The sequence below is a fragment of the Dama dama genome, chromosome 11 (genome assembly GCF_033118175.1).
Source record: "Dama dama isolate Ldn47 chromosome 11, ASM3311817v1, whole genome shotgun sequence".
Lineage (NCBI taxonomy): Eukaryota > Metazoa > Chordata > Mammalia > Artiodactyla > Cervidae > Dama > Dama dama.
The window spans coordinates 91941511-91965391 of NC_083691.1; the positions used below are offsets into that span (position 1 = coordinate 91941511).

Genomic DNA, 23881 nt, shown 5'->3' on the forward strand with positions numbered 1-23881 from the left:
GTGGGATACGGGATTTATCCTTAGGAATCTGACGACGCCAGTCACCTCATGTAGGTGGGATACAGGATTTATCCTTAGGAATCTGACGACGCCAGTCACCTCATGTAGGTGGGATACAGGATTTATCCTTAAGAATCTGAGGACACTAGTCACCTCATGTAGGTGGAGTACAGTATTCATCCTTAAGAATCTGATGACGCTAGTCACCTCATGTAGGTGGGATACGGGATTTATCCTTAAGCATTTGATGACACTAGTCACCTCATGTAAGTGGGATACAGTATTTATCCTTAAGTAGCAGGTTTATTTCCCTCAGCATTTCCTCAGGGACCATCAGTGTTGTTCCATCTGACAGGATTGTGTTTTAAAAAAAAAACAAGAACAATAATACTGCAATGTATGTGTATACCACATTTTGTTTATTCATCCATCAGTAGATATTTGTGTTGCTTCTACCTTTAGACTGTTGTGAATAATGATGCTATGAACATGAGTGTACTAATATCCGTTCAAGATCCTGCTTTCAATTTTTGTGGATGTATATCCAGAAGTGGAATGGTTCGGTTATATGGTAATTCTGTTTTTAACTATTTGAGGAACTCCTATACTTGTTCTCCACAGTAGCTGCACCATTTTACATCCCCACTAACAAGACAGGATGGTTCCACTTTCTCCACATCTTTGCCAACGCTTGTTATTTTCTGTTTTTTTTAATAGTGGCATCCTAATATATATGAAGTGATATCTTACAGTTTTGCTTTGCATTTCTTTCATGATTACCTGTGTTGAACATCTTTTTACATGCTTCTTGACCATTCATATATCATCTTTGGAAAAATGTCTGTCCAAATACTTTGCCCGTTCTTGAATCATGTTATTTATTTTTTGGTCATTGAGTTGTAGAAGTTCTTTATGTATTCTGAGTATTAACCTTTTATCACATACATGATTTATAAATTTTTCTCCCAGTCAGTGAGTTACCTTTTTTGATTATGTTCTTTGATGCACAGAAATTTTTAATGTTGATGCAATGCCAGTTGTTGACTTTTACTTTTGCTTCCTATGCTTTTGAAATCATTACCAAGTCCAGTGCCATGAAGCTTTCCCCTAATGTGTTCTTCCAAGAATTTTATGGTTTTAGGTCTTTAATTCGTTTTGAGGTAATTTTTGTAGAGTGTGTGGATATCCAGTTTTCCCAGAACTATTTGTTAAGAAAATTACTCTTTTCCCATTGAGTGATCTTGGTCCCTTGTCCAGAGTCAGAGATCCTTTGATCGTAGATCATTGACCATATGGCACAAAGGTTTATTTCTGTCTGTCTATTCTAGTCCATTGATTTACTTGTCTTTATGCCAGTATTTCACTGTTGTATTACTGTTTTGAAATTGGGAAGTGTGGATCCTCCAACTTCGTTGTTCTTTTCCAAAATTGTCTTAGTTCTTCAGTGTTTCTTATCTTTTAAAAGAATCACTTTTAGTGATTTCTTACAGTTTTCAATTTTTTTCATTGGTATAAGATTTCTTTGAGATTTTTTTTTTTTGCTAACTTATTAGCTGTGTAACTAACAAATATGCTTAAGCCACTATCTCAAATGTATCACTGTCAGAAATGAAGTTAGTATCTATTGACTCCACTATTAGAAGAAGAATTAAGAAGTTGGTTGTGCGTGCCTACTTCTCCCCACATACAACACACTTCCCCCAGTGTACCAGTATTTATTTTTAGATTATCATTCTGTCACCTTTGTATAGGAGTAACAACTTGTTTGGCTATAAACCTTTTAAACAGTTTTTTAGAATATGTATTTATTTATTTGGCTGTCTCAGCTCTTAGTTGCAGCACACGGATCTTCATTGTACAGTGCGGGATCTTTCATTGTGGCAGATGGACTCTAGATGTGGCATTCAGGCTTAGTTGCTATGTAGCATGTGGGATCTTAGTTCCCTCCCAGGAATCGAACCCTTGTGTTGCAAGGCAGATTCTTAACCACTGGACCACTGGGGAAGTCCCAGTAATAATCTTTAATTCAAAACTCAGTTAATTTTGTTCCTCCTTTTCTGGGTGCTTATGTGTAATATATCTGTGCCAGATGCAACCATGATATTTTTTTCCCTATGTTGGATCCTGGATTGTTGTCAGGTTTTTAAAATTCGTTTTCTTACTTTCCCAGGTTATGTCTCATTGTTGGTCAAAAAATAAAATTTATGTACCTTATAATTCATTCTTTTTTTTAATTAATTATGTTTTTATCTCTGCTGGGTCTCCGTTGCTGCACGGGCTTTTCTCTAGTTGTGGCGAGCTGAGAGTTACTCTCTAGTTGCCGTGCATGGGCTTCTCTTTTTGATAGCTTCACTTGTTGTGGAGCACAGGCTCTTGGGCTCATGGGTTTCAGTAGTTGCAGCACATGGGCTCAGTATTTGTATCTCCTGGGCTCTAGAGCATGGGATTCTGTAATTGTGGGGCACAGGCTTAGTTGCTCTGAGGCCTGTGGGTTCTTCCTGGACCAGGGATGGAAGTGTCCTGCATTGGCAGGCGGACTCTTCACCATTGAGCTACCAGGGAAGCCCTACAATTCATTCTTTTAAAGTACAACCATCACCACTAATTCCAGAACCTTCTTCTCATACCAGAATGAAATTCCATGCACATTAACAGTCGTTTCCTAGCCTCTCCTTAATTTTTTCAAGGTTCATTTTGTAGCATGAGTCAGTTGTTTATTATGGCTGAACAGTATTTCATATGCATGTACAACATGTTTATTCATGAGTTGTTGGACCCGTTTGGATTGTTTCTGCTCTTTCAGCCATTATGAAAAATGCTGCAGTGAACATTAATGTACAAATCTTTGTGTCAACCTCTTTCCTCAATTTTCTTAGCTGTGTATATACCTAGGTATAGAATTGCTAAATCATGTAACTCTGTTTAAGCTTTTGAGTAACTGCCAAAGTGTTTTTGAAAGTGGCTGCACCATTTTGCTTCTGCATCTAGTGGCTGCACCTAGATCATATTCCAGTTTTTCTACATCTTCATCAACACTTGTTTTCTGTCGTTTGATAGTAGCCATGTTATGGATGTGAAGAGTTATGTCACTGTGATTTTAATTTGCATTTCCCTAACAGCTACTGATATTGAGCATTTTTTCATATGCCTGATGGCCATTTGTATATCTTCTTTGGAGAAATATCTATGCAGATCCTTGGCCCATTTTAAACTTGAGTCATTTGTCATTTTATTACTGTTTCTTTGTCTATTCTGAATACAAGTCCCTTATGTTTTCTTACATTCTGTGACTTGCTTTTCACTTTCTTGATGATATTATTTGTGGTACAAAAGTTTTAATTTTGACAAAAACGTTCAATTTATCTGTTATTTCCTTTGTCCCTTATTCTTTTTGTATAATATCTAAAACTGTTATCTAACCCATGGTTATAAAATATTTACTCTTTTTTGTTTCTTCTAAAAGTTTCATAACTTTAGTTCTTACTTTTAGTTTGATGAACATTTTTTAGTTAATTTTTGTATGTGGTGTTGAGATAGTACAATTTCCTTCTTTTGCCTGTAGATATCCAGTTAGTACCATTTGTTGCAAAGACTGTTCTTTCCTCCATTGAATTCTCTGTGCATCCTTGGCAAAAACCAATTGATCATAAAGGGAAAAAAATTTTGTTTTAATTTTTTTAATGATAAAGTTATAAATGTAAGGGTTTATTTCTAACCACTGAACCTACGTCTCTCTCTATTCCACTACAACACTGTCTAATTAGTGTGAATCCTCCAACTTTGTTTTTTCCTTTTCAAGCTTATTTTTAGGTCATAGGAATTTTCAGATCAGCTTGTCAGTTTCTGCCCAAAAGATAAAACTAGACAACTTGAATCTTGGGGAGGGATTGCATTGAAACTGTAGAAGAATTTAAGGAATATTGTTACTCTAATGATATTAAATATTCTAATCCATGAATATGGGATGTCTTTCTGCTTACTTAGGTCATCTTTAATTTCTTTCAGTGATGTTTGTAGTTTGGTACTTCTTTTGTTAAAAGTATATTGAGTATTTTATTCTTTATTCTTTTTAATAACCAACATAACTAGTTTTCTGAAGTTCAGTTTGGGACTTGTTAGTGTAGATGAACAAGTGTAACAAGCAAAGAACTGACTCATTGGAAAAGACCCTGATGCTGGGAAAGATTGAAGGCAGGAGGAGAAGGGGATGACAGAGGATGAGATGGTTGGATGGTATCACCAACTAAATGGACAGGAGTTTGAGCAAGCTCCGGGAGTTGGTGATGGACAGGGAAGCCTGGCGTGCTGCAGTCCATGAGGTCACAATGAGTCAAACTTGACTGAGCAGCTGAACTGAACTGCACAGGAATCTACTGATTTTTCATATTTATTTTGGTCACTGAAACTTTGTTGAACTTGTTTATAAGTTTGAGTATGTTTGAGTTATGTGTGTTCATGTAGAATATTGTGTCATCTGCAAATAGATATTGTTTTCCTTTCCAATATCATGTCATTTATCTTTCTTTGTTGCCTAGTTTCCCTTGCTAGAACCTCCAGTGCTATCTTGAATAGAAGTGGTAAGAATGAGTATCCTTATCTTACCCCTGATTTTAGGGAGAAATCTTTCTGCTCATTAAGGATGATGTTTACTCTGAGATTTTTATAAATGCTGTGTCAGATTGAGGAAATTCTCTTCTATTCCTATTTTGTTTATTGTTTTTTTTTTTTCTTTTTTTACTTTTTGGCCACACTACAGAGCATGCCTGATCTTAGTTCTCCAGCTAGTCTAATCTGTACCTCCTGCAGTAAAAGGGAAGAGTCTTAACCACTGGACCACCAGGGAAGTCCCTGTTGAGAGTTTTTATTATGGAAGGGTTTTGGTTTTTGCCATATGTTTTGTCTACGTATAATGAAATGATAATATGTTTTCTTTCTTTATTAATATTGTGTATTACATTGATAATCATTTATGAAACCAACCCTGCCTTCCCTAGGTAAATCCCTTCTAATTTTGATGTATAATTCTTGTGTGTTGCTGGATTCAGTTTCCTAGTATTTTGTTGAAGATTTTCCTTCTGTATTGATAAGGGGTACTGGTCTGTAGTTTTATTATATCTTAGCCTTTTTTTCTCAAGGTAATGCTATCCTCATAGGATGAATTGGGAGGTGATCCTCCTTGTTTTTTCTTCTTCTTGGCTGTGCTGGGTCTTGAGTGCCGCGCAGGGTTTTCTCTAGTTGTGGCAAGCAGGGGCTACTCTCTAGTTGCAGTACGTGGGCTTCTCATTGCAGTAGCTTCTCTTGTTGCAGGGCACAAGGCCTGGAGTGTGTGTCCTTCAGTAGTTGGGACACATGGGCTCAGGAATTTTGGTTCCCGGCCTCTAGAACACAGGCTCGATAGTTGTGACACATGGGCTTAGTAGCTCCACAACGTGTGGGATGTTCCTGGGTCAGGAATCAATCCCGTGTCTCCTGCATTAGCAGGCAGATTCTTTACCCCTGAGTCACCAAGGAAACCCTCTTGTTTTGAAGTTATTGTTTTTTAAGTTTGTGAGTACTTATTGTTAATTCTTCTATAAATGGTTTTTTTAGAATTTACCAGTGAAATACAGGCTTGGGCTTTTCTTTGGTGGATATTTTCTGATTACTGACTCAGTCTCTTCCCTTATTATAGTTCTGTTCACATTTTCTGTTTTTGCTTGAGTCAGTTTGGGTAGGTTGTTTTTCTAAGAAATTGTCTGTTTCATCTAGGTTATCTAATTTGTTGACATAAAATTGTTCATAATATTCCCTTATGATCCTTTTTAATTTCTGTGTGATTGATAGTAACACCCCCTGGTTCATTCTTAATTTATAATGATTTACATTTTCCCTTTTTTTCCCCTTGGTGAGTCTAGCTAAAATGTGTCCATTTTTTGGATCTATTCAAAGAACAAACTTTTGATTTCTTTTATTTTCTCTTTTTTTTTTTTTTGATTCTCTGATTCATATATTTTCATTCTAATCTACATAATTTCCTTCATTTTGCCTGCTTTGGATTTTATTTGCTGTTCTTTTTCTGGCTTCTTAAGGTGGAAGATGAGGTTATAGATTTGAAATCTTGCTTTTTTTAATATATGCATTTAGAGGTACAAATTTCTGTAAGCTCTGCCTTCACTGCAGCCCATAAGTTTGGTTACGTTTTGCTTTCATTTTCATTCATCTCAAAGTGTTTTATAATTGCCCTTGTGATTTTGTCTTTAAACATTGGCAGTTAAGAGTGTGTTGTTTAATTTCTATTATTTCTGAAATTTTCAGAGTTCCTTATTGATTTCTAATTTCATTCCATTGTGGTCAGAGAACATATTAATACTGTGTATGATTTGTAAATGTATTGTGACTATTTTGACCTAGCATATGGTCTCTTCTGGAGAACATTACATATGCCCTCAAGAAGAATGTGTATCCTGCCTCCATAGGTTGGAGTATTATGTATATGTCTCTAGATCTACTTGATTTATAGTGTTATTCAAGCCTTCAGTTTCCTTATTGGCTGGTCAAATTTTTCTATCCATTTTGAAAGTGTTACATTGCAGTCTCTAGCTATTACTGTTGAATTGTCTTTGTCTCCTTGTATTTCTGTCACTTTTGCTTTATGTATTCTGGATATTAATTTTTTTCTGGTACCAAGTAACTCTGTATCCCTTGTACATTCAGATTTACTTTTAATTTCAGCAAAAACTTTACAAAATTGTATCCTAGAATGTTTTTTCCTTTCCTCTCAACCTGTTTTCTCTCTTACAACTGAGTATTGGGGCCAGTGCCGCATATATAATCCTCTTCTTGCATTCTGATTATTTTCATTCCCTTCATCTTTTTCTCTCCATTTCAGGAGACCTTTTTAAACTGTACTCTGCTCCATTGGCTAAGTTTTCTTTATTTTTTTTTAAATCAAATTTCTGTTTTATTTTGCACAAATTAATTCTGCAGTGATGTAATGACATAATTACGGTTTTCAGTTTTTTCCTTTGATGCCTGGCATTGGTTTTCCAGCATATGGCATATATTCATTAACTTTTTAATGAATTGTCTTCATTTTGTCAACAACCTGTTAATCTCCCTCTGTTTTCCCAGCTTATCTTGGATCTATTTCATTAAGTCCATGTTCTTTTAAAATTTTCTCTAAAGTGAAAGTACAAATTCTTTTTTATTTATTTATTTATTTATTTATTTTTGATTGCACTGGGTCTTTGCTGGGCAGCCACACTCTGTAGTTGCAGCGAGTGGGAACTTACTCTGTGCTGTGGAACACTGGCTTGTGGTGGCTTCTCTCATTGTGGAGCACAGTCCCTAGACGCAGGGGCTCAGTAGGTGTGAACTGTGGGCTGTAGAGCACGTGGGCTCAGTAATGGCAGCACTCTGGCTTAGGTGCTCCACGGCATGTGGAATCTTCCCAGATCAGGGATTGAACCCATGTCCCCTGCATTGGCAGGTGGATTCTTACCCACTGTACCACACGGGAAGTACCCAGTTCTTCATTGACTAAAATGGATAAACCTGGCAAAGTAAATTCTTTCCCCCCTTTTTTGTTCTTCCTTTCTTCCACTTTAATGCTATAGAATATTGTCATATTATCTTCTCTTTTTTTCAGATTACCTTTGTCTCTAAACAGTTTTGTGAAAACCATTTATTTGACCCCAGGTAATGTGGTTAAGTTCTTTCTGACTGGCTTATTATCTGTTTACAAGATACTGAGTGTCCCCTTCCTAGGACGTGAACCTGAAGGTTGATTATATATGGCTTGTAGATTTTTTTGCCTTTCAGAGTTTGGGAAAGGCAGAAAGACAGTAATTGATTCTAGGACTCTGGACAGCTTTAGCAGGTGATATTTTTCTCTGCCATTATTTTGAAACATAAACTGATGGCCACTTTTCTAAGTGTGGAGGTGAGAAAATACCTGGTTCTATAGGACATGCCCTTGAGTTTTGCTGTTGCACTAAAGTCAGCTGGTAGCTGCTTTCATAGCATTGCTGTGTTTCGTGTGGGCAGTGATATAGCAGAGGTTTATTTTTTTTCTAGCAAATTTTAGTAAAACTAAAGACTTAATTTTAGACTTAAGAGGTTATTTCCTATCCCTTTTTCTGATTTCTTCCTGGCCAAAGAGGGTATACAGTAAACCATTCTGGCTAGGACAGAAGGAGCTATTTTTTCACTGGGAACTTGTCTCCACTTGGGAGACATGTTATTTCTCCTGGGCCGCTTATTATAATCAGTCCCTTTTCTGAGATACCAGTGGGATATTTTGAATTCAGGTGATTCACCTTTTACCCTTCTGTATGATCCTTTGTGTAGGAAGAGCTTTGTGTGGCTCCCTAAATTTATTCCCAAGTTGTTTCTTTAGACATCATTTCTGGAATTTTGTGGCATGAGTTGAGTCTGTTCCCTAGATTCTGAATACTTTTTTCGCTTTTTGATGGTTTTTGTTTGTGTATTTCAGTTATTTGAAAGAGGTTCATTAAGCCTGTCTCTGTGCTATCATATTTTCCAAAATCCATTATCTCTTTTCTTAGGTTTTTTTTTTCCCTCTCTTTCATATTCACTTTCTTCTTTTACTGTAGGCTTCTTCTCAACTAAAACTGTGCTTCTCATAGACTGTAGTGGAGGACTTGCCTGTCATGATAGCTTTTTTTGATGCTTCAACCACTTTACATCTTTCTCTTCTCTTTAGTAACAACTATTTTTGTCAAAAAAGATATTATTTTATTACTTTTGTATATGTAAAAGTAAAAATATAACTAAATATAAAGAGTTTAATACATAAAATATAAAGACCTTGGAAATCACCCATAATTCTCACCATCCTGAAATAGTCATGATTAACATTTTCATAAATAAGCTTCCAGGTTTATATTTTATGTTGCACACACCTACTGCTTACCTTGGATCTGCTTAAAGGGCATTCTAATGAAGCTAAATATCAAATGAAGAAACCTCCATGACAGCATAAAATGAGACTTTTATTACTGTCCAATTAAATGTTTATCAGTGTTTCTTACATTTTTATAAAACTGATTTCATATTAGTCTTCACAATCATTTTCATATATGGAGAAAAACAACGGTCCAAAAAAATGAAATCATACTATGTATATTGTTTTGAAACTCTATACTTAATATATCATAGACATATTTCTATGCCAATAAATGAAGATTTATTAGTCATTTTAATAGCTTTATGAGTTCCATTGTATAAATACAATATTTAGTTAGTTTTAAGGTTTTTTTTGCACTTTATCATAATTTGCACTTTGGTGGGTAGTCTTGGTACATATTTATGAATTTTTCTTTCCTAGAGATACATTTCTAAACATAGAATTTTGGGGTTACCAAGTACTTACATGAAAAATGTTTAATCCACACTACTAAATTATCCTCTTGAAATGTTGATTCAGTACCTGCCAGTAGCATTCTTGTTAATATTTGCCACATAGGCCAGAAATACGGTATCTAGCCTGATTGATCACACCTACTGAGTTTTTATTTTCTTTTCCGTATTTCTTTTTTGAATTGCCTATCTTATCTTTAACCAGGTGTCCTTAGATATGCTAATGCTTTTTCTCCCTGAACATGTGTATCCAGGACATGTACATGTGAGGGTTTAAGAGTCAGTAGAAGGGAATAACCACAAGTGCCTGCTTTTCTTCCTGTCTTCCTTTGATTGCACCTGCTCTTTCTTTGACTCTCTCCCTGTGCCTGCCTTTGCTGGGTCTGTGCAGGCTCCCCCCACGCTCTGGAATTCATGCTCTTTCTTAGGACAGTATCTCTGCACTCTGTCTACATCGGTGTTCTTTCTGCCTCTCTGCACCCACGTTCTGTGCACTTGTGCTCCCTTCTGCCCCACTTCATGCTGTCTGTTGTCTCACTGTCTCTGCCGTGTATCTCCTGTGAAAGCTACTTTCCTTCTCTCTCTCTCGCAGGTTCTTCCTCTGCTTGTCTGCTCTCTCCCTCTCTGTTTTTCTTTTCCCCTCTCTCACTGTCTGGTTGTATATTGGGGGTCAAAGAAAAGGAATAGTTTACTACCGTCAGTACAAAATAAGTCACATTCAGTTTTTGTTTATGAAGAAAAGCTAAAGATGAATGCTTTTTCTGTATTTTTGATCTCTCATTATTTCCAGTTGCCCATGTTACCAGCGGCTGGGCAAATGAACAACATTAACTACCAAGGAGACATCCATGAGAGAATAAAATGATAGCTTTAGTAGTGTTTAAATGTTTACTGGTGTTTCTTACATTTTTATAAAACAGTCTAATATCACTCTTCACAGTCACACATATATGGAGAGAAACAGCAATCAAAGGCCGTATATTTGAACCCAAGGATAAATTTCATTATATGTTAAGAGATAAAAAGCAAGCTGTAACATACACATGTATTTATATAGCTGGAACAAAAATATTAGCAGGTTATTTTAAGATTGTGGGTTTATACATTTTTTCTTTTTAATTTTTCATGTTTTTTAAATAAGAATTAAGTATTTTCTAATATGAAGCCATAAAAAAACTTTTGTGGCACTAACTAAAAAATGACCTCAGCCAGACTGAGCAAACAAACAAAACATTAGTTAAGAGCTGGGAAACAGAATTCTTAAGCTTCTCATTGTGTTCTAGTTTCTGCGTAAAGTGCCTGTTTGAATTCCAATCTAAACATCATAAATCCTTCGAGAAGCAGAGTAATAGAATAGAATTAGTAAAGTACTATACACAGTTTTTATGCCAAAATAAAATAAATTTTTAACTTCAGCTGCCAAGGATTGAGTTAAGTATACTCCTAGGTTCATGGCGTTGCTTTTAAAAACTTGATTTCCACATCCCATCCTCATTCCTCTCCTCCTATATGCAACTGGCCTATGTAAATATCTTTTGACTTAGAAGTGAAGTGAAGTCGCTCAGTCGTGTCCAACTCTTTGCAACCCCATGGACTGTAGCCCACCAGGCTTCTCCGTCCATGGGATTTTCCAGGCAAGAATACTGGAGTGGGTTGCCATTTCCTTCGCTAGGGGATCTTTCCAACCCAGGGATCGAACCCAGGTCTCCCGCATTGCAGGCAGACGCTTTAACCTTCTGAGCCACCGACTTAGAAGAGTTCTTAGAAAATATATATTCTTTGGTTATCATGTATTTTCAGCTTATATAAAATGTATATCATTATTTTTGTTATTTTCACTAAGTATTGTATTTTTAAGATGCATGTATAGTACTATTCATACATCTAATTCAGGTTTCTGATCATTGCACAGTCCTCCATTGAGTGCCTCTAACAGTTTACCTTTCCCTGTAATTAACACCCAGCTTGTTGTCAATGCCCAACAATGCAAAACACCAGCAGTGCACATCCTTGTTCATATTGCCTTATGGACCTTGTGAGGCTATCTTTGGCACATAAATCCAGAAGTGGAATTCTTGGATCATAAATTATATATATACATAATTTTCTGCATTAATACCAAATTACTTTCTAGTCTGTATTTCTACCTGCAGTGCATGAAAATACCTTTATTTTGATTTTTCAGTCAATAATTTATAGTTTTGCCAGATTAGAAATACAAGTTTCTAAACCATTGAAAGGTTAGGGGTTTTTTGGTCATTTTTAATTAAATGTTACTTTTTGTGAGAATCTACCCCATCTCCACTCTGTAATTTCCAAGGGAAGAAAGAGTCTGTCAGAGACTGCCAACATTACCGCTGTGCTTGCAACCAGGATGCATTCATATGTTCATCCAGGTATAATATGGAATGTGACAAAAGTACAAGGATGGAATATTTTAATTGTTTTTTACCAGATTTTGATATAACAGATAAAATAGTATTTAATAGCAGTATTAACAGTGCTGATTTAAGATATCTATATAAAACTTTATTCCTAAAACACAGCATTCACAGTTATTCCAAATGTCCTTGGAATATTTACAAAGATTAACTGTACACTTAGGCAAAATGTTGAGAAATCCCCAAAGTATATTAGTAACTAAGCTTATATTCTCTAACCACAATACAGTAAGGTTGGTATTTAATGGCTGTAATTTTTTTAAAGGAACAATTTAAAATATTCTAAACTTTTGGGTGATAACTAAAAATTGAGATTGTAGAATTTTTTTTTTCATTAATGAGAATAAAAGCAATATCCAAATCTTACAGGATGTGACTAAACCTATATTTAGAGGAAAATATAGAGCCTTTAATATTTTAGTTGAGCAAATTCAACTAGGAAATAATTTTTAAAAAGTAAGCATTCTAAAAATCAGTCCCCCAGATTGATCAATATAACCAAGATCTTCCTCTTAAAAAAAAAAAGACCAAATCTTTAGTTATTGTGACTATAGGAAAAGGGTCAGTGTTAATAGGTTGGAAGGATATAACTCCAGTCAAAAATGTGGTTTTCTTAAGATTACTATGTGCAACTTTAGGCTGATATATTTTAAAACCTAAATTAGATGGATGATTTTCTAAGAAAATATCTAAGTAGATCATTAACAACAGAAATTTAAAAGACCATCAGTAAATCTATAGACCTTCCCACCCCTAATTATGTGCCCTCCAGAAAGTTTGTACAAATATATGTGCCCACCAACAAGATGAGGGAATGTTTCTTCAGTCCTTTGACAGGTTTGAGTAGTATCAGTCCTTCTAATATTTGTGAATCTGATGTGTGAAAAAACTCATTGCTTTAAATTACATTTTTAAATATTAGATTTTAGAGGTTTCTTGTTACATTTCTTATTTTGAGAATTAACTTCCTATATACTCCGCACATTTTTCTCTGAAGAATTTCTATTAATTGTTGAGTGTTAATTATATGATATTAATCAAGGGTATGGTAACCCACTGCAGTATTCTTGCCTGGAAAATTCCATGGACAGAGGAGCCTGGCAGGCTACATACAGTCCATAGGGTCGCAAAGAATCGAACGTGACTGAGCAGGCACTATCTAAAACTATCTAGTGGTGTTAATGGCATTGTTGTATACTCAGCTTTATTTGTCACATGCTGAGAAAGGTCTCGCCATCCTCAATTATAAGAAAGCATTCTCCTTGGGGTTTTTTTGTTGTTTTATCATGTTAGGGTAGAAGACAATGTACTTAAATCCTTAATCCGCGTGGAATTTATTTTGGTGTGTCTAGGTATAATTTTATTGCCTAATATTTAGCTAATTGTCAGATTTTTAAATAACATAGTGATATTCACAAGTTAATTTATGAGAAAAATTAATATTGTTTTTAAGCTGAGCTTTTATCAGTTGGATTTGGTAATTAATAGCCATGGTTCTTTTGAAATTTCTGTCCAAAGCAACTAAAATCCTATGTGATAAGGTAATCAAAATGGAGCGATAAGAAGAGGAAACTAATTCTGACTTATGAAATTTGGAGTTTTATTTATTAAACTTGAAGTTGGATCAGGGCATCCAAGTGAAAATGTCTAAAACCATAGATATATAAGACCTCATGAGTGGAATAAAGATTTTAGAGCCATCCATGTAAAGGTGATCATAATCCTTATAAATACTAAAGCCAAGAGGAAAGATCTGAGAGAATGCAGAGAAGGAAAAAAGAGTGAGAGGACCACTTCCAGACCATAATTTTTGAGACTCATGTCATCTAGCTCTACCACCCTCTATAAAATTTTAATGATCATTTTCTAACCTTCTAGTTTTTCCCATATGTTAATTGAAGTCTTCAGCTCTTGGTTTTCTTTCTTCTCTACCCCAAACCCAACCATTATCTGGAAAACTTTACTGTCCTGTTAGAGATTTTTAACCTTAGTTCTGATGACAAGTACTGCTGCTACATTTTAACTCTAGAGTCTCATGGCCTTACTTTGAATTTTGGCATTATCCAGATTCATTACATCTCTGCCATCTTTATTCATTTTTGAATGAAAAGAAATTTTCTGAGGACGTTTCTGCAGGCAGAATACATTTTTAATTTAGGGGGCAGGATATTTTACAGTTACCGTCTACCATACTTGCAGAAATAATTGACCAGTTCTGATTTTCTAGTGGTGAATAATAGTTCTCACCTGAGTTCTGCTTAAGATTTAATCTTGCCTCTCAGAATTAAATCTATGTTAAAATGTTATTTTGAGGGCACAGACTTTGTGATTGTGTCATCTTTTACTGGTTAATAAGTTTTAGTATTGAATCTACAGTTGCCAGTTTGAGCTGCACATATCTAAAAACTTCACAAGAAAGACTGTCTTTGGGTGCTATTGACTGTATTTCTGATTTTTACTCTGCTTTATCAATGTGTATCTCTGGTACTAAACTTCAGTAGTTATAAATGAGAAAAGTATCTCTCAGCAGGCACCTTGCTGGCAGAAGGTCAACAGTAACAATCTTCATACATGAAGAATAGCCATATAAAGTCGTGTAAGAAAACAGACTTTTTCCTACATGTGATATGTTTTCCTAAGCTCAGTTTCCACCTGAAAAACAAGTATTTGAAAACCTTTTTTTTTCTGGGTCTATCTGATGGTGTGTCTGATCAGCGAATATGGGAATGAATTTCACCTAGATTTTAATTAAGAAGTACAACAAAAAACCTGAAACATCTCTGAGATGGTGGAGGTTACCTTTTTCCCAGTTGTAATCAGGCATCAACAGGTGAGTTCACTCTCGCAATAATAGAAATTAAAACAGAAGAAGTCAGCCAGTATGTATCTCCTTTCAACTCTGCAACAGAAACTTAAAAACCATGGTAGCTGGTAATGTCATTTGACTTGTAGTCACTTAAATCTTTGTGTGTAAGCCCAACTGCAGAGAACTGAGTGGGCTGATTCACCTCCAGGCCATGAGGGATGCTGAGATCACTATAGGAGATGCCTAAGACTCTCCCTTGGACTAAGGAAGGTGGGTTATTGTGGGTTACCAACAGCATCTGTAAATGAATTCAGCAAAAATTACCTTCTGTCCCGTGTTGGGTCCTCAGCACAGATTGTCAGACACAGTGCAAGGCTGTGAATTGTGATTACTGTTTGAATCTGAGGAAGTCACATGGCATGACTGCATCATTCTGACCATTTGCACTTAGCTCTGCCATGGTGTGTGTATACAGTGCGACCATGCGTACAATATCCGGTGCCCACGTTTTTGTTAGGACTGTTCACTGTTGTGTGAAAATGACGCTGTTGGTACCTTCCTTTGTTATTGTATCCCTGGTTCAGTAACAGGAGATAGAAGACCACCAAGCATGAGCAGCATTTTTTTCTCCAAATAAAGACTTCATAATCTGCTTGTATTTCAGTTTGCATACATGAATATACACATTTTATAGCTTTCTTGAGGTGTTTCACACACCACAAAATTCAGCTATTTTAAGTGTACAGTTTAGTGGGTTTTAGTATATTCACAGCGATGTGCAACCATCATCCCAATTTAATTTTAAGGTGTTTTCAATACCTACCATAAACACCCTATACATATTAGCAGTCATTTCTTCCAATTTCTTGCCCCTTCCTGGCTGTGTTACTAATCTGCTTTTTTTCCTCTCTCTCTTGAGTTCTTTATTCTAAACATTTCGTGTAAATGGACATAATATGTGATCTTTTGTGACTGGCTTCTTTCACTTAATATTTTCAAAGTTCATCTATAATGTAGCATGTATTCATTCCTTTGTATGACCAAGTAATATTCCATTGTATGAATATACATATTTTACTTAGCTATTCATTAGTCAGTGGACACTGAAATTTCTTCCACTGTGGGGCTACTATTAACAGAGCTGCTGTGAACATCCATATACAAGTTTCTATGTGGACATAGCTTATATTTCTTTGGGGCATATGCCTACAAGTGGCTAGACTATGGATCATATGGTAAGTCTATATTTAACCATCTGAGGGACTACCGGATTGTTGTGCAAAGTATTGTTTACTATTTTGCATTCCAGGCATCAATATGTGAAGGTTCTCATTTCTCCATATCCTTGAAAACACTTGTTTTTGTCTGGCCTTTTGATTTTCACCATACTAGAGGGTTAACTAGATATATCTGGTTGAGCAAGAATTTATTTTTAGACTATTTTCTATTTTTAAATGTTTACCTTTTTACAGGCAGGAATGAACTTAATCAGAAAGATTTAAACTGGAAGCAGAAACATGCATACCAAGACTCCTCATTTAATCAGAAGTAAACGTGTGTTCTTTCACACCCAGTGGTGCATACCATGACCAGTTGTGTACTTTGGAAGTGCAGGAGGTCCTCAGACTTGTTCTTGGAAAGGACCATCCACACTCTGCTGCCTCTGCCCCATAAGGTGCTCCAGCCTCTGCTTTAGCAGCTCCACCACTCACTGCTCATTGGCATCTCATTTGATTTGTCTAGGCACTAGTTGGCAAAGGTTTTGATATTTTAAAAAGATCCAAAATCTGCCTGTATTAGATTTCCTGACTGTTCCCAGTTCTGCCCTCTGAAGGCACAGAAAAGAGATCTAATCTGCATCTCAGGCCCCCACTTCCATCCCTGAAGTATTTTCTCTCAGGTCTTCACTCATTGAACCACTTCTCACAGGTAGATCCTTTCTACTCCACTTTCCTAAGTTGGGAGCTTCTGGGTCTATTTGTTGATATCCTGTTTTTAAACATGTCCCTTTGAATTACATATGCTGTGCCTCAGATAGTGACAGCAGATTTATCATCCTCCTTTCTATAAACTAAACTGGTAAAGCATTTGCCTGCAATGCAAGAAAACCAGGTTCGGTCCCTGGATTGGGAAGATCTCCTGGAGAAGGAAATGGCAACCCACTCCGGTATTCTTGCCTGGAAAATCCCACGGACGGAGGAGCGCGGTAGGCTATAGTCCATGGGGTTGCAAAGAGTTGGACACGACTGAGCAACTTCACTTTTCACTTTCTGTAAACTAGAACACTTCTATGGCCTAACATATGTTTTACTCCTATCTCATCAAAGCCATTAAACCTTTATTGAAGGTTCCTTATTTTTGTTTTATTTATTCTCATTTTTTAAACTGATAATACAATCACATGGTACAAAATTTAAAATATTTAAGTATTTGATAAGGTATCTCCCCTCTCCTGTTCCCTAGGCACCCATCCTTTCAGAGTTACTCATATTACTAGTTCTTGCGTATCTTTAGAGATTTTTAAACAGCTTTACTGAAGTAAGTTTACAGAGCCATGTAGTCGTCACCACAATTCAGTTTTAGAACACTTGTCACCCAGAAAAGTCTCATACCTGTTCATAACCAATTCACATTCCCAGCCCAAGACAAACTCCCATATTCCTTTTTTTCTGCATATTTCATATAAATGGAGTTATGTAATAGCTAGTCTTTTGTATCTAGCTTTTTAGGGATATTTTCGAGATTCACCCTTATAGTACGTGTCAGTACTCCTTTTTATTGCTGATGAGTATTGTGTGGCTCTGCCACATTTTGTTTATCTGATTGCCAGTTGTTGGACACTTGGATTGTTTGATTTGGGGGGGGTGAAATAATGTGAATAATACTGCTATGAATGTTTGTGTAGAAGTTTTTGTGTGGACACAAAAAGTTTTATGTGGAATCATTTCTTTTGAGTATATACCTAGGAGTGGAATTGCTGGGTCACATGATAAGTTTATGTTTAGTTTTCAAGAAAATTCCAAAGTGTCTTCCAAAGCAGCTGTATCATTTTGCGTTCTCAACAGCAGGTTGTGAAGGTTCCAGCTTCTCCGCTTCGCTGCCAGCACCCAGCACTGCACGTCTTTCTGGTCACAGCCGTCCTGGTGGGTGTAAGGTGGCGTCTCCCTGTGACTTCAGTTCGTTCCCCTCGTGACTGATAGTGTTGAAATCTTCTCAATGTTTATTGGCCACTCTTATATCTTCTTTGGTAAAATATCCATTCAAATCTTTTGTCCATTCCACATACATGCAATATCTCACAACTTATTTAGACCTTTAATTTCTCCCACCAGTGTTTTATAGTTTTCATTGTACAAGCCTTGCACTTCTGTTGTTAAATTTATTCCCTGTTATTTCATTCTTGTTGTTGCTACTGTGAGTGGAGTTTATTTCCTTAATTTTATTTTCAGATTGCACCTTGCTAGAATATAGAAATACAATTGATTTTTTATCTTGTTGACCTTATATTCTACAATCTGGCTAAACTTTTTTATTTGTTTTAATACTTTGTAGGTTTCTTAGTGTTTCCTACAGATAGCGTCATGTCATCTGCAAATAAGAAGTTTTACTTCTTCCTTCCCAATCTGGGTTCTTTTCTTTCACAGGTATTTTGTACATGAAAGGCAAGTAACTGTATATATTGCATATATTTTCTTCCCTTTTCACAAAAATGGCAGCAAACTTTGCTTTTTGTATTTGACAGTTTATATTGAAAGTCCATTTTAGTGTGTAAATTATTCTCCCCTTTTTTAAAAAACAGCTGCAGAAAAATTATAGTGTATTACCAGTCAGTCAAATCTGCCTCACCACACTTTGATACATATTGGTTTAACATGATCTTTGTCTCCTAATTTTATATTAGCTTTTTACATTTTTTTGCGTCTAAATCACTTGGTCTTTGTAACACTTCCATAATTTCAGGAATGCAGCTGTTCCCTTTTCTAGATGGGAAAACTGGCAACAGAGATTATGGCTTGCTCAAGTAAAGACAGCTAGTAAAGGGAAGATCTGAGACTGGTTTAGGTATTTGGATTCCAGACTCACAGCTTTTTCTACTGTATCAAAGTTATTGCCATTCTTCCTGCCTGATGCGTAAGGCTTTACAGTTATCCCTTGTTTGATTTGGCCTATCATTCCTATTATTATTAGGGGTCCTGACAGCTGTTTAGGCCCTTCTGGATGTTTTATATGGGAAAGCTGGGTCCATCAACTTATCCTTCAGCCCCTATAACTCCATCTTGCCCTCAAGTATGCTATGAGAAATTTTGTTGTTTTATTCAAATCTAGTTCTCTGCTATGTAGTCTGGTCTACCAGTTAAATGACCATGTCTACTAGGAAAAACCAGGCTAAGCTGACAGGGTTTTATTCTGACTGCTTTAGTGAACCTTGGCTAAAATTTGCTGATCTTTTTTTTTTAACCTGGATATGCTTGCAAATAATACAATTTGTGATACATTCTAGAATTTTACAGGTCATCATTTTTAAAGCCTGCAGTTTGCTGTGCTTATCTTTTAAAAAATTAATTTCCTGTCTCCAGACATTTGACATAGCTCCTCTGCTGCTGGATCTGTTGCAAGTTCCCTGAAGGTCCTGAAATATAGTTTGTCTAGTTGAGGGAAGGAGACACTCTGTTTCCTTTCCTGACTTGGGTTTCAATTTACTCTACCAAACGTCCTTAATCAGACAAGCACCTGGCATTTATTCAAAATGTAGATTCCCAGACCCCTCACTTATAACCTCCAATTCATTGTTCTGGGTTAGGACCCTTCCTCAGGAGAGTGCTGTGATGAACCAGTTTAAGAAATATCATTTTATATTAAATTTTTTTTTTTTTTTTTACTATATTTTGGTAATCTTTTGCTTATTCACAAACATTCCACCGTCAGCTCCCTTCATTGCTCTACTTGCTCTGAATATAACTAAAAAGCCTTTGGGGCTCAAATATTCAAGTGCTTTTTGCTATATTCCTCACATTTAGGACTTCTCATAGGGCCTTTAAGCTTTTTGGCATTTATCCTTGAATAAATGCCTAAGTTGGATCTTATTGGAAAGCACTCTCTGCAGTTCACCACTCAACCTCTTTAGTTATCCTCTGCCCTCTTTCTTATCAGTTTTGTGGTAGTGTCACTTCAGAATTTCATTCTTAAGACACACCAGGCTAATCTTTGTCTAGCACCCACTTCAGAGTCTTTTCAAGTCCTGGGAACGTACCCAGTCTTGTCTTAGCTTCTTAAAACAGCTTGAGCCCTTATCTAACTACAGCATCCACCTCTCTATCACAAAATACGTAGTAGCATGTTCACATTGCTGCAAGCTTCCTGGCAATGTCATCTCAACCATTTGAACTGGATTAGAAAGGGCTCTTGGTGACTTGTATATTTTCTTATTCTGTAGGTATCTAGGCCATTGACCACAAGTAATGGTAACAGGATCTCTCTTGTCTTTCCAGGTGGCAGACCATGTCTCTTCTGACTCTGTTTCATCTTCTACCAGTAGTTTCTGGAGCTCGAACTCTACCCTTTGCAACAAGCAAAATGCACATATGTTAAATAAGGGCGTACAAGCAGGTAAATTAAACATTTTCATTGAAATATTAATATAAGTAGCTCTTTAACCTGTGATAAGACACTCACGTCACTCACAACAAAAGAAATGAAGATTAAAAATATACTCAAGTATATTCTCTGGTGGTCCAGTGGTTAAGAATCTGCCTTGCCGTGCAGGGAACATGGGTTCAGTCACTGGCCGGGGATCTGAGATCCCACATGCTGCAGCGCAGCTATTGAGCTGGCGCACCACAGTTAAAACCTGGAACAGCCAGAATGAAATAAATTAGTAAATTTTTTTAATTAATAAAAAATATATACTCATGTCATTTGTCACCTGTCAGATAGACAAAAATTTAAGTTTGATAGCAAGTTTGTGGGCAAGCATGTAAGGAAATAGGTACATTCTAGTTGGTGTGTAAGTTGGGAGTGCAGCCCTTATGACTAACAACTTGGCAGTCTCTATCAAAATTACTTTGACCCAGCACTTTTACTTTTGGAGTTTAGCCTATAGATATATGGTGCATATGTGTAAAATGACAAATGGTTAATGACAGAACTAACCTCTGAAGTATTGTTTTATTACAAGCAGAAAAGTAAAATCAACTTAGATGTCCATCAGTAGCTAAATTGTTAAATAAATTATTGTATATCCATATAATGAAGTCTTTGGAGAAGGAAATGGCAACCCACTCCAGTACTCTTGTCTGGAGAATCCCATGGACCAAGTAGCCTGGTGGGCTACAGTCCATGGGGTTGCAAAAGAGTCGGACACAACTGAGTGGCTAACACACATAATGAAGTCCTACATAGTATGAAGTAGCTTTTGCTACTAATGTGTCAAGATCCCCAAGATACATAATTAAAAAGAAAAAGCAAAGTACAAAATAGTATGTAGCATGCTACTACATGTATTTGAAAAATGAAGAGAATTGCTTGAATGTGTGCAGAAATTCTCTGGAATCACAGGGTTATAAACTTAATGGAGAACAAGAATGGGAAGGAGGCTTCTCACTTTATGACTTCCTATATGTTTTGATTTTATAAAACAGAAGTGAACCTGCCCCTTGATTATTTTTCCCTTCAAGTCATGTCTTTACGTCTGTTAACTTCTTCCTCACCTTGGTGACTGTGTTTACTGTCCTTCTTACTTGGGATCAGAACTGAAATCTTTTTCCCAGTGACTCCATGTTAGTCGTGCTTTCCCTCTAATATCTAAGCTGACAGAAGTGAGCTCCTCCCACAGACATACACGTCTCCATCTCTCTGCCCTCGTATTCCTTGTCTTCTCGCTCTCTTCTCTTCTCTTCATCCCACTGAAGAGGAGGCAGTAGCCTGCAGTTCTCAAACCTTAAAATTTTTTTAATTTACTGAAGTGGAATTAAAAAAAACTAGTGGTAATAGTTTAGGCAGCAGTGAAACTACCATTCTTTATGCAGACCTCATAATAAGAAAAACACATATATCACTTAACATAGTTTAGGATTCTTTCTGATGGCAATAAGATAAAATACAACTTAAATTTGTTCTTAAAAATGAGATATCTCACGTATCTGAAATTACCATAAAACTTTGAAGATGCTTGATGTAGTAAATCAAATAATGTGATTCCAAAACAGTTTATATCACCTTTCAACTCTGATTGCATTGTCTTTTCGCTTATACTCATTCAGAGCACTGTCTTCAACAAATATTTTTACATGATGATACTTGTTAAAAATGTGTCTCGATGATTGTTTTGACTATTTTACCAGATTTATTTATTTATTTACTTTTTCTTTTGGCCACGCTGCACAACATGTGGGATCTTAGTTCCTTGACCAGGAATCAAACCCATGCCCACTGTAGTGGAAGCATTGAACCCTAACCCCTGGCCCACTCAGGAATTCCCTATTTTACCAGATGTAGTTATGAAGATTATAGATCTCAATTCTTTTTCTTTACAGAATAGAAAATAAATGATTAATTCTTTTTAAGTTTTCATTTACTGACTTAAATGCACCTGCCAACTAAATCTCAAGGCTTTTCTCAGAGAAGTCTGTGATCTTTACCCTCAGGTAACTTGGAGATTGTGAATGGTGTCAGAGAAAACACTCGAGATGTTGGAATGACTTTCCCAACTCCAAGTTCTAGTGAGGCTAGAGTAGAAGAGGACAGTGATGTGACTTCTTGGTCAGAAGAAAAAATAGAAGAGAAGAGGCTCCTTACCAGTTACCTTGGGGACAAAAAGTTAAAGAAGAACAAGAAGAGCTGCTGTGAAGGTCAGCTTCTAAGTCATGCTTTCTCAGTAGAAAAACTTGTGAATTTCCGTTCTCTTGCAATGCTAGGATTCTTCGTTTCTAAACAACTTAATGTTGACTCCGTCTTCCCCCCGCACCACCTTGGCCCATTTTCAAAGTACAGTCATCTCTCTATATCTGGAGGGGCTTGGATCGAGAACCCTTCTTGAATACCAAAGGCGGTGGATGCTCAAGTCTTTTATATAAAATGACCTAGCACTGTCCCTCAAATGCAGGGATTCTGCATGCATGTATTACAGAGGGCTGACTGCATTTAATGCTACAGTTAGAGTCTATATACCTGCAGTAAGCAGACTCTAGGGCATTTTGCTGGCCCCTGACAGCTGATTCCCTGAGAGCCTATGTTATGCATATGTTTCTGATGAGAAAAATGAAAAATCTTTTTTCTTTCTTAAAAATACTTCCTATAGGAGTTTCATGGTTTGTTCCTGTGGAAAATATGAAGTCTGGTCCTAAGAAGGAAAACATGCCCAAGCTTCATGGCCCTGGTATCTCCTGGTTTGCACCAATAACCAACACCAAACCTTGGAGGGAGCCACTGCGGGAACAGAACTGGCAGGGACAGCACATGGACAGGCACAGTTCACTAGCCGGCCCAGGCAAAGATCCACTGAAGCCATTTGTGAGAGCAACCCTCCAGGTACAGTGAGATTGAATTAATTTTAGCTATATGTTTAAGGAGGAAGAAAGGGTAAACCTGTGACTTGGCATGCTGAAGTATAGTCATGTGACCCTTGTTTCTGGCACCTCCACAGTTAATCTGTTCTCACACTCATTAATCAAAGGCTGCCTTACTGTTAGTGTTATAAATCACGTATCACCCTCAGTATCTGAGCAGGGCAAGGCAATAGAAGGGAAGATGTTGTGCAGCTGCTCATTGGGTTTGTAGGTAGATATCCGCACGTGGAGTGTAGTAGAGGCCTGATGTTTGCATCAGTCTTACATTTGTTCCTCCATTTATATAACTCCTATTTCTACTTAGCACAGGGTCTCTTTTTTTTTTTTTCTTTTTATTATTATTATTTTTTTTTTTTTTCCAGTGGGTTTTGTCATACATTGATATGAATCAGCCATGGATTTACATGTATTCCCAATCCCGATCCCCCCTCCCACCTCCCTCTCCACCCGATTCCTCTGGGTCTTCCCAGTGCACCAGGCCGGAGCACTTGTCTCGTGCATCCCACCTGGGCTGGTGATCTGTTTCACCATAGATAGCATACATGCTGTTCTTTTGAAATATCCCACCCTCACATTCTCCCACAAAGTTCAAAAGTCTGTTCTGTATTTCTGTGTCTCTTTTTCTGTTCTGCATATAGGGTTATCGTTATCACCTTTCTAAATTCCATATACATGTGTCAGTATGCTGTAATGTTCTTTATCTTTCTGGC

The 23881-nt window shown here is 36.6% G+C and overlaps 1 protein-coding gene across 12 annotated transcripts in view; it reads left to right on the forward strand.

Annotated features, from left to right (window-relative positions):
* ALMS1 (ALMS1 centrosome and basal body associated protein) overlaps positions 1–23881 on the forward strand; it is a 207591-nt gene that overhangs the window by 169615 nt on the left and 14095 nt on the right. For all 12 annotated transcript variants that reach the window (XM_061155716.1, XM_061155719.1, XM_061155721.1 and 9 more), the window contains 3 exons: positions 20097–20214; positions 22251–22454; positions 22904–23133. In XM_061155716.1, coding sequence (XP_061011699.1) covers positions 20097–20214; positions 22251–22454; positions 22904–23133 — 552 coding nt within the window. The remainder of the gene's footprint in view (positions 1–20096; positions 20215–22250; positions 22455–22903; positions 23134–23881) is intronic.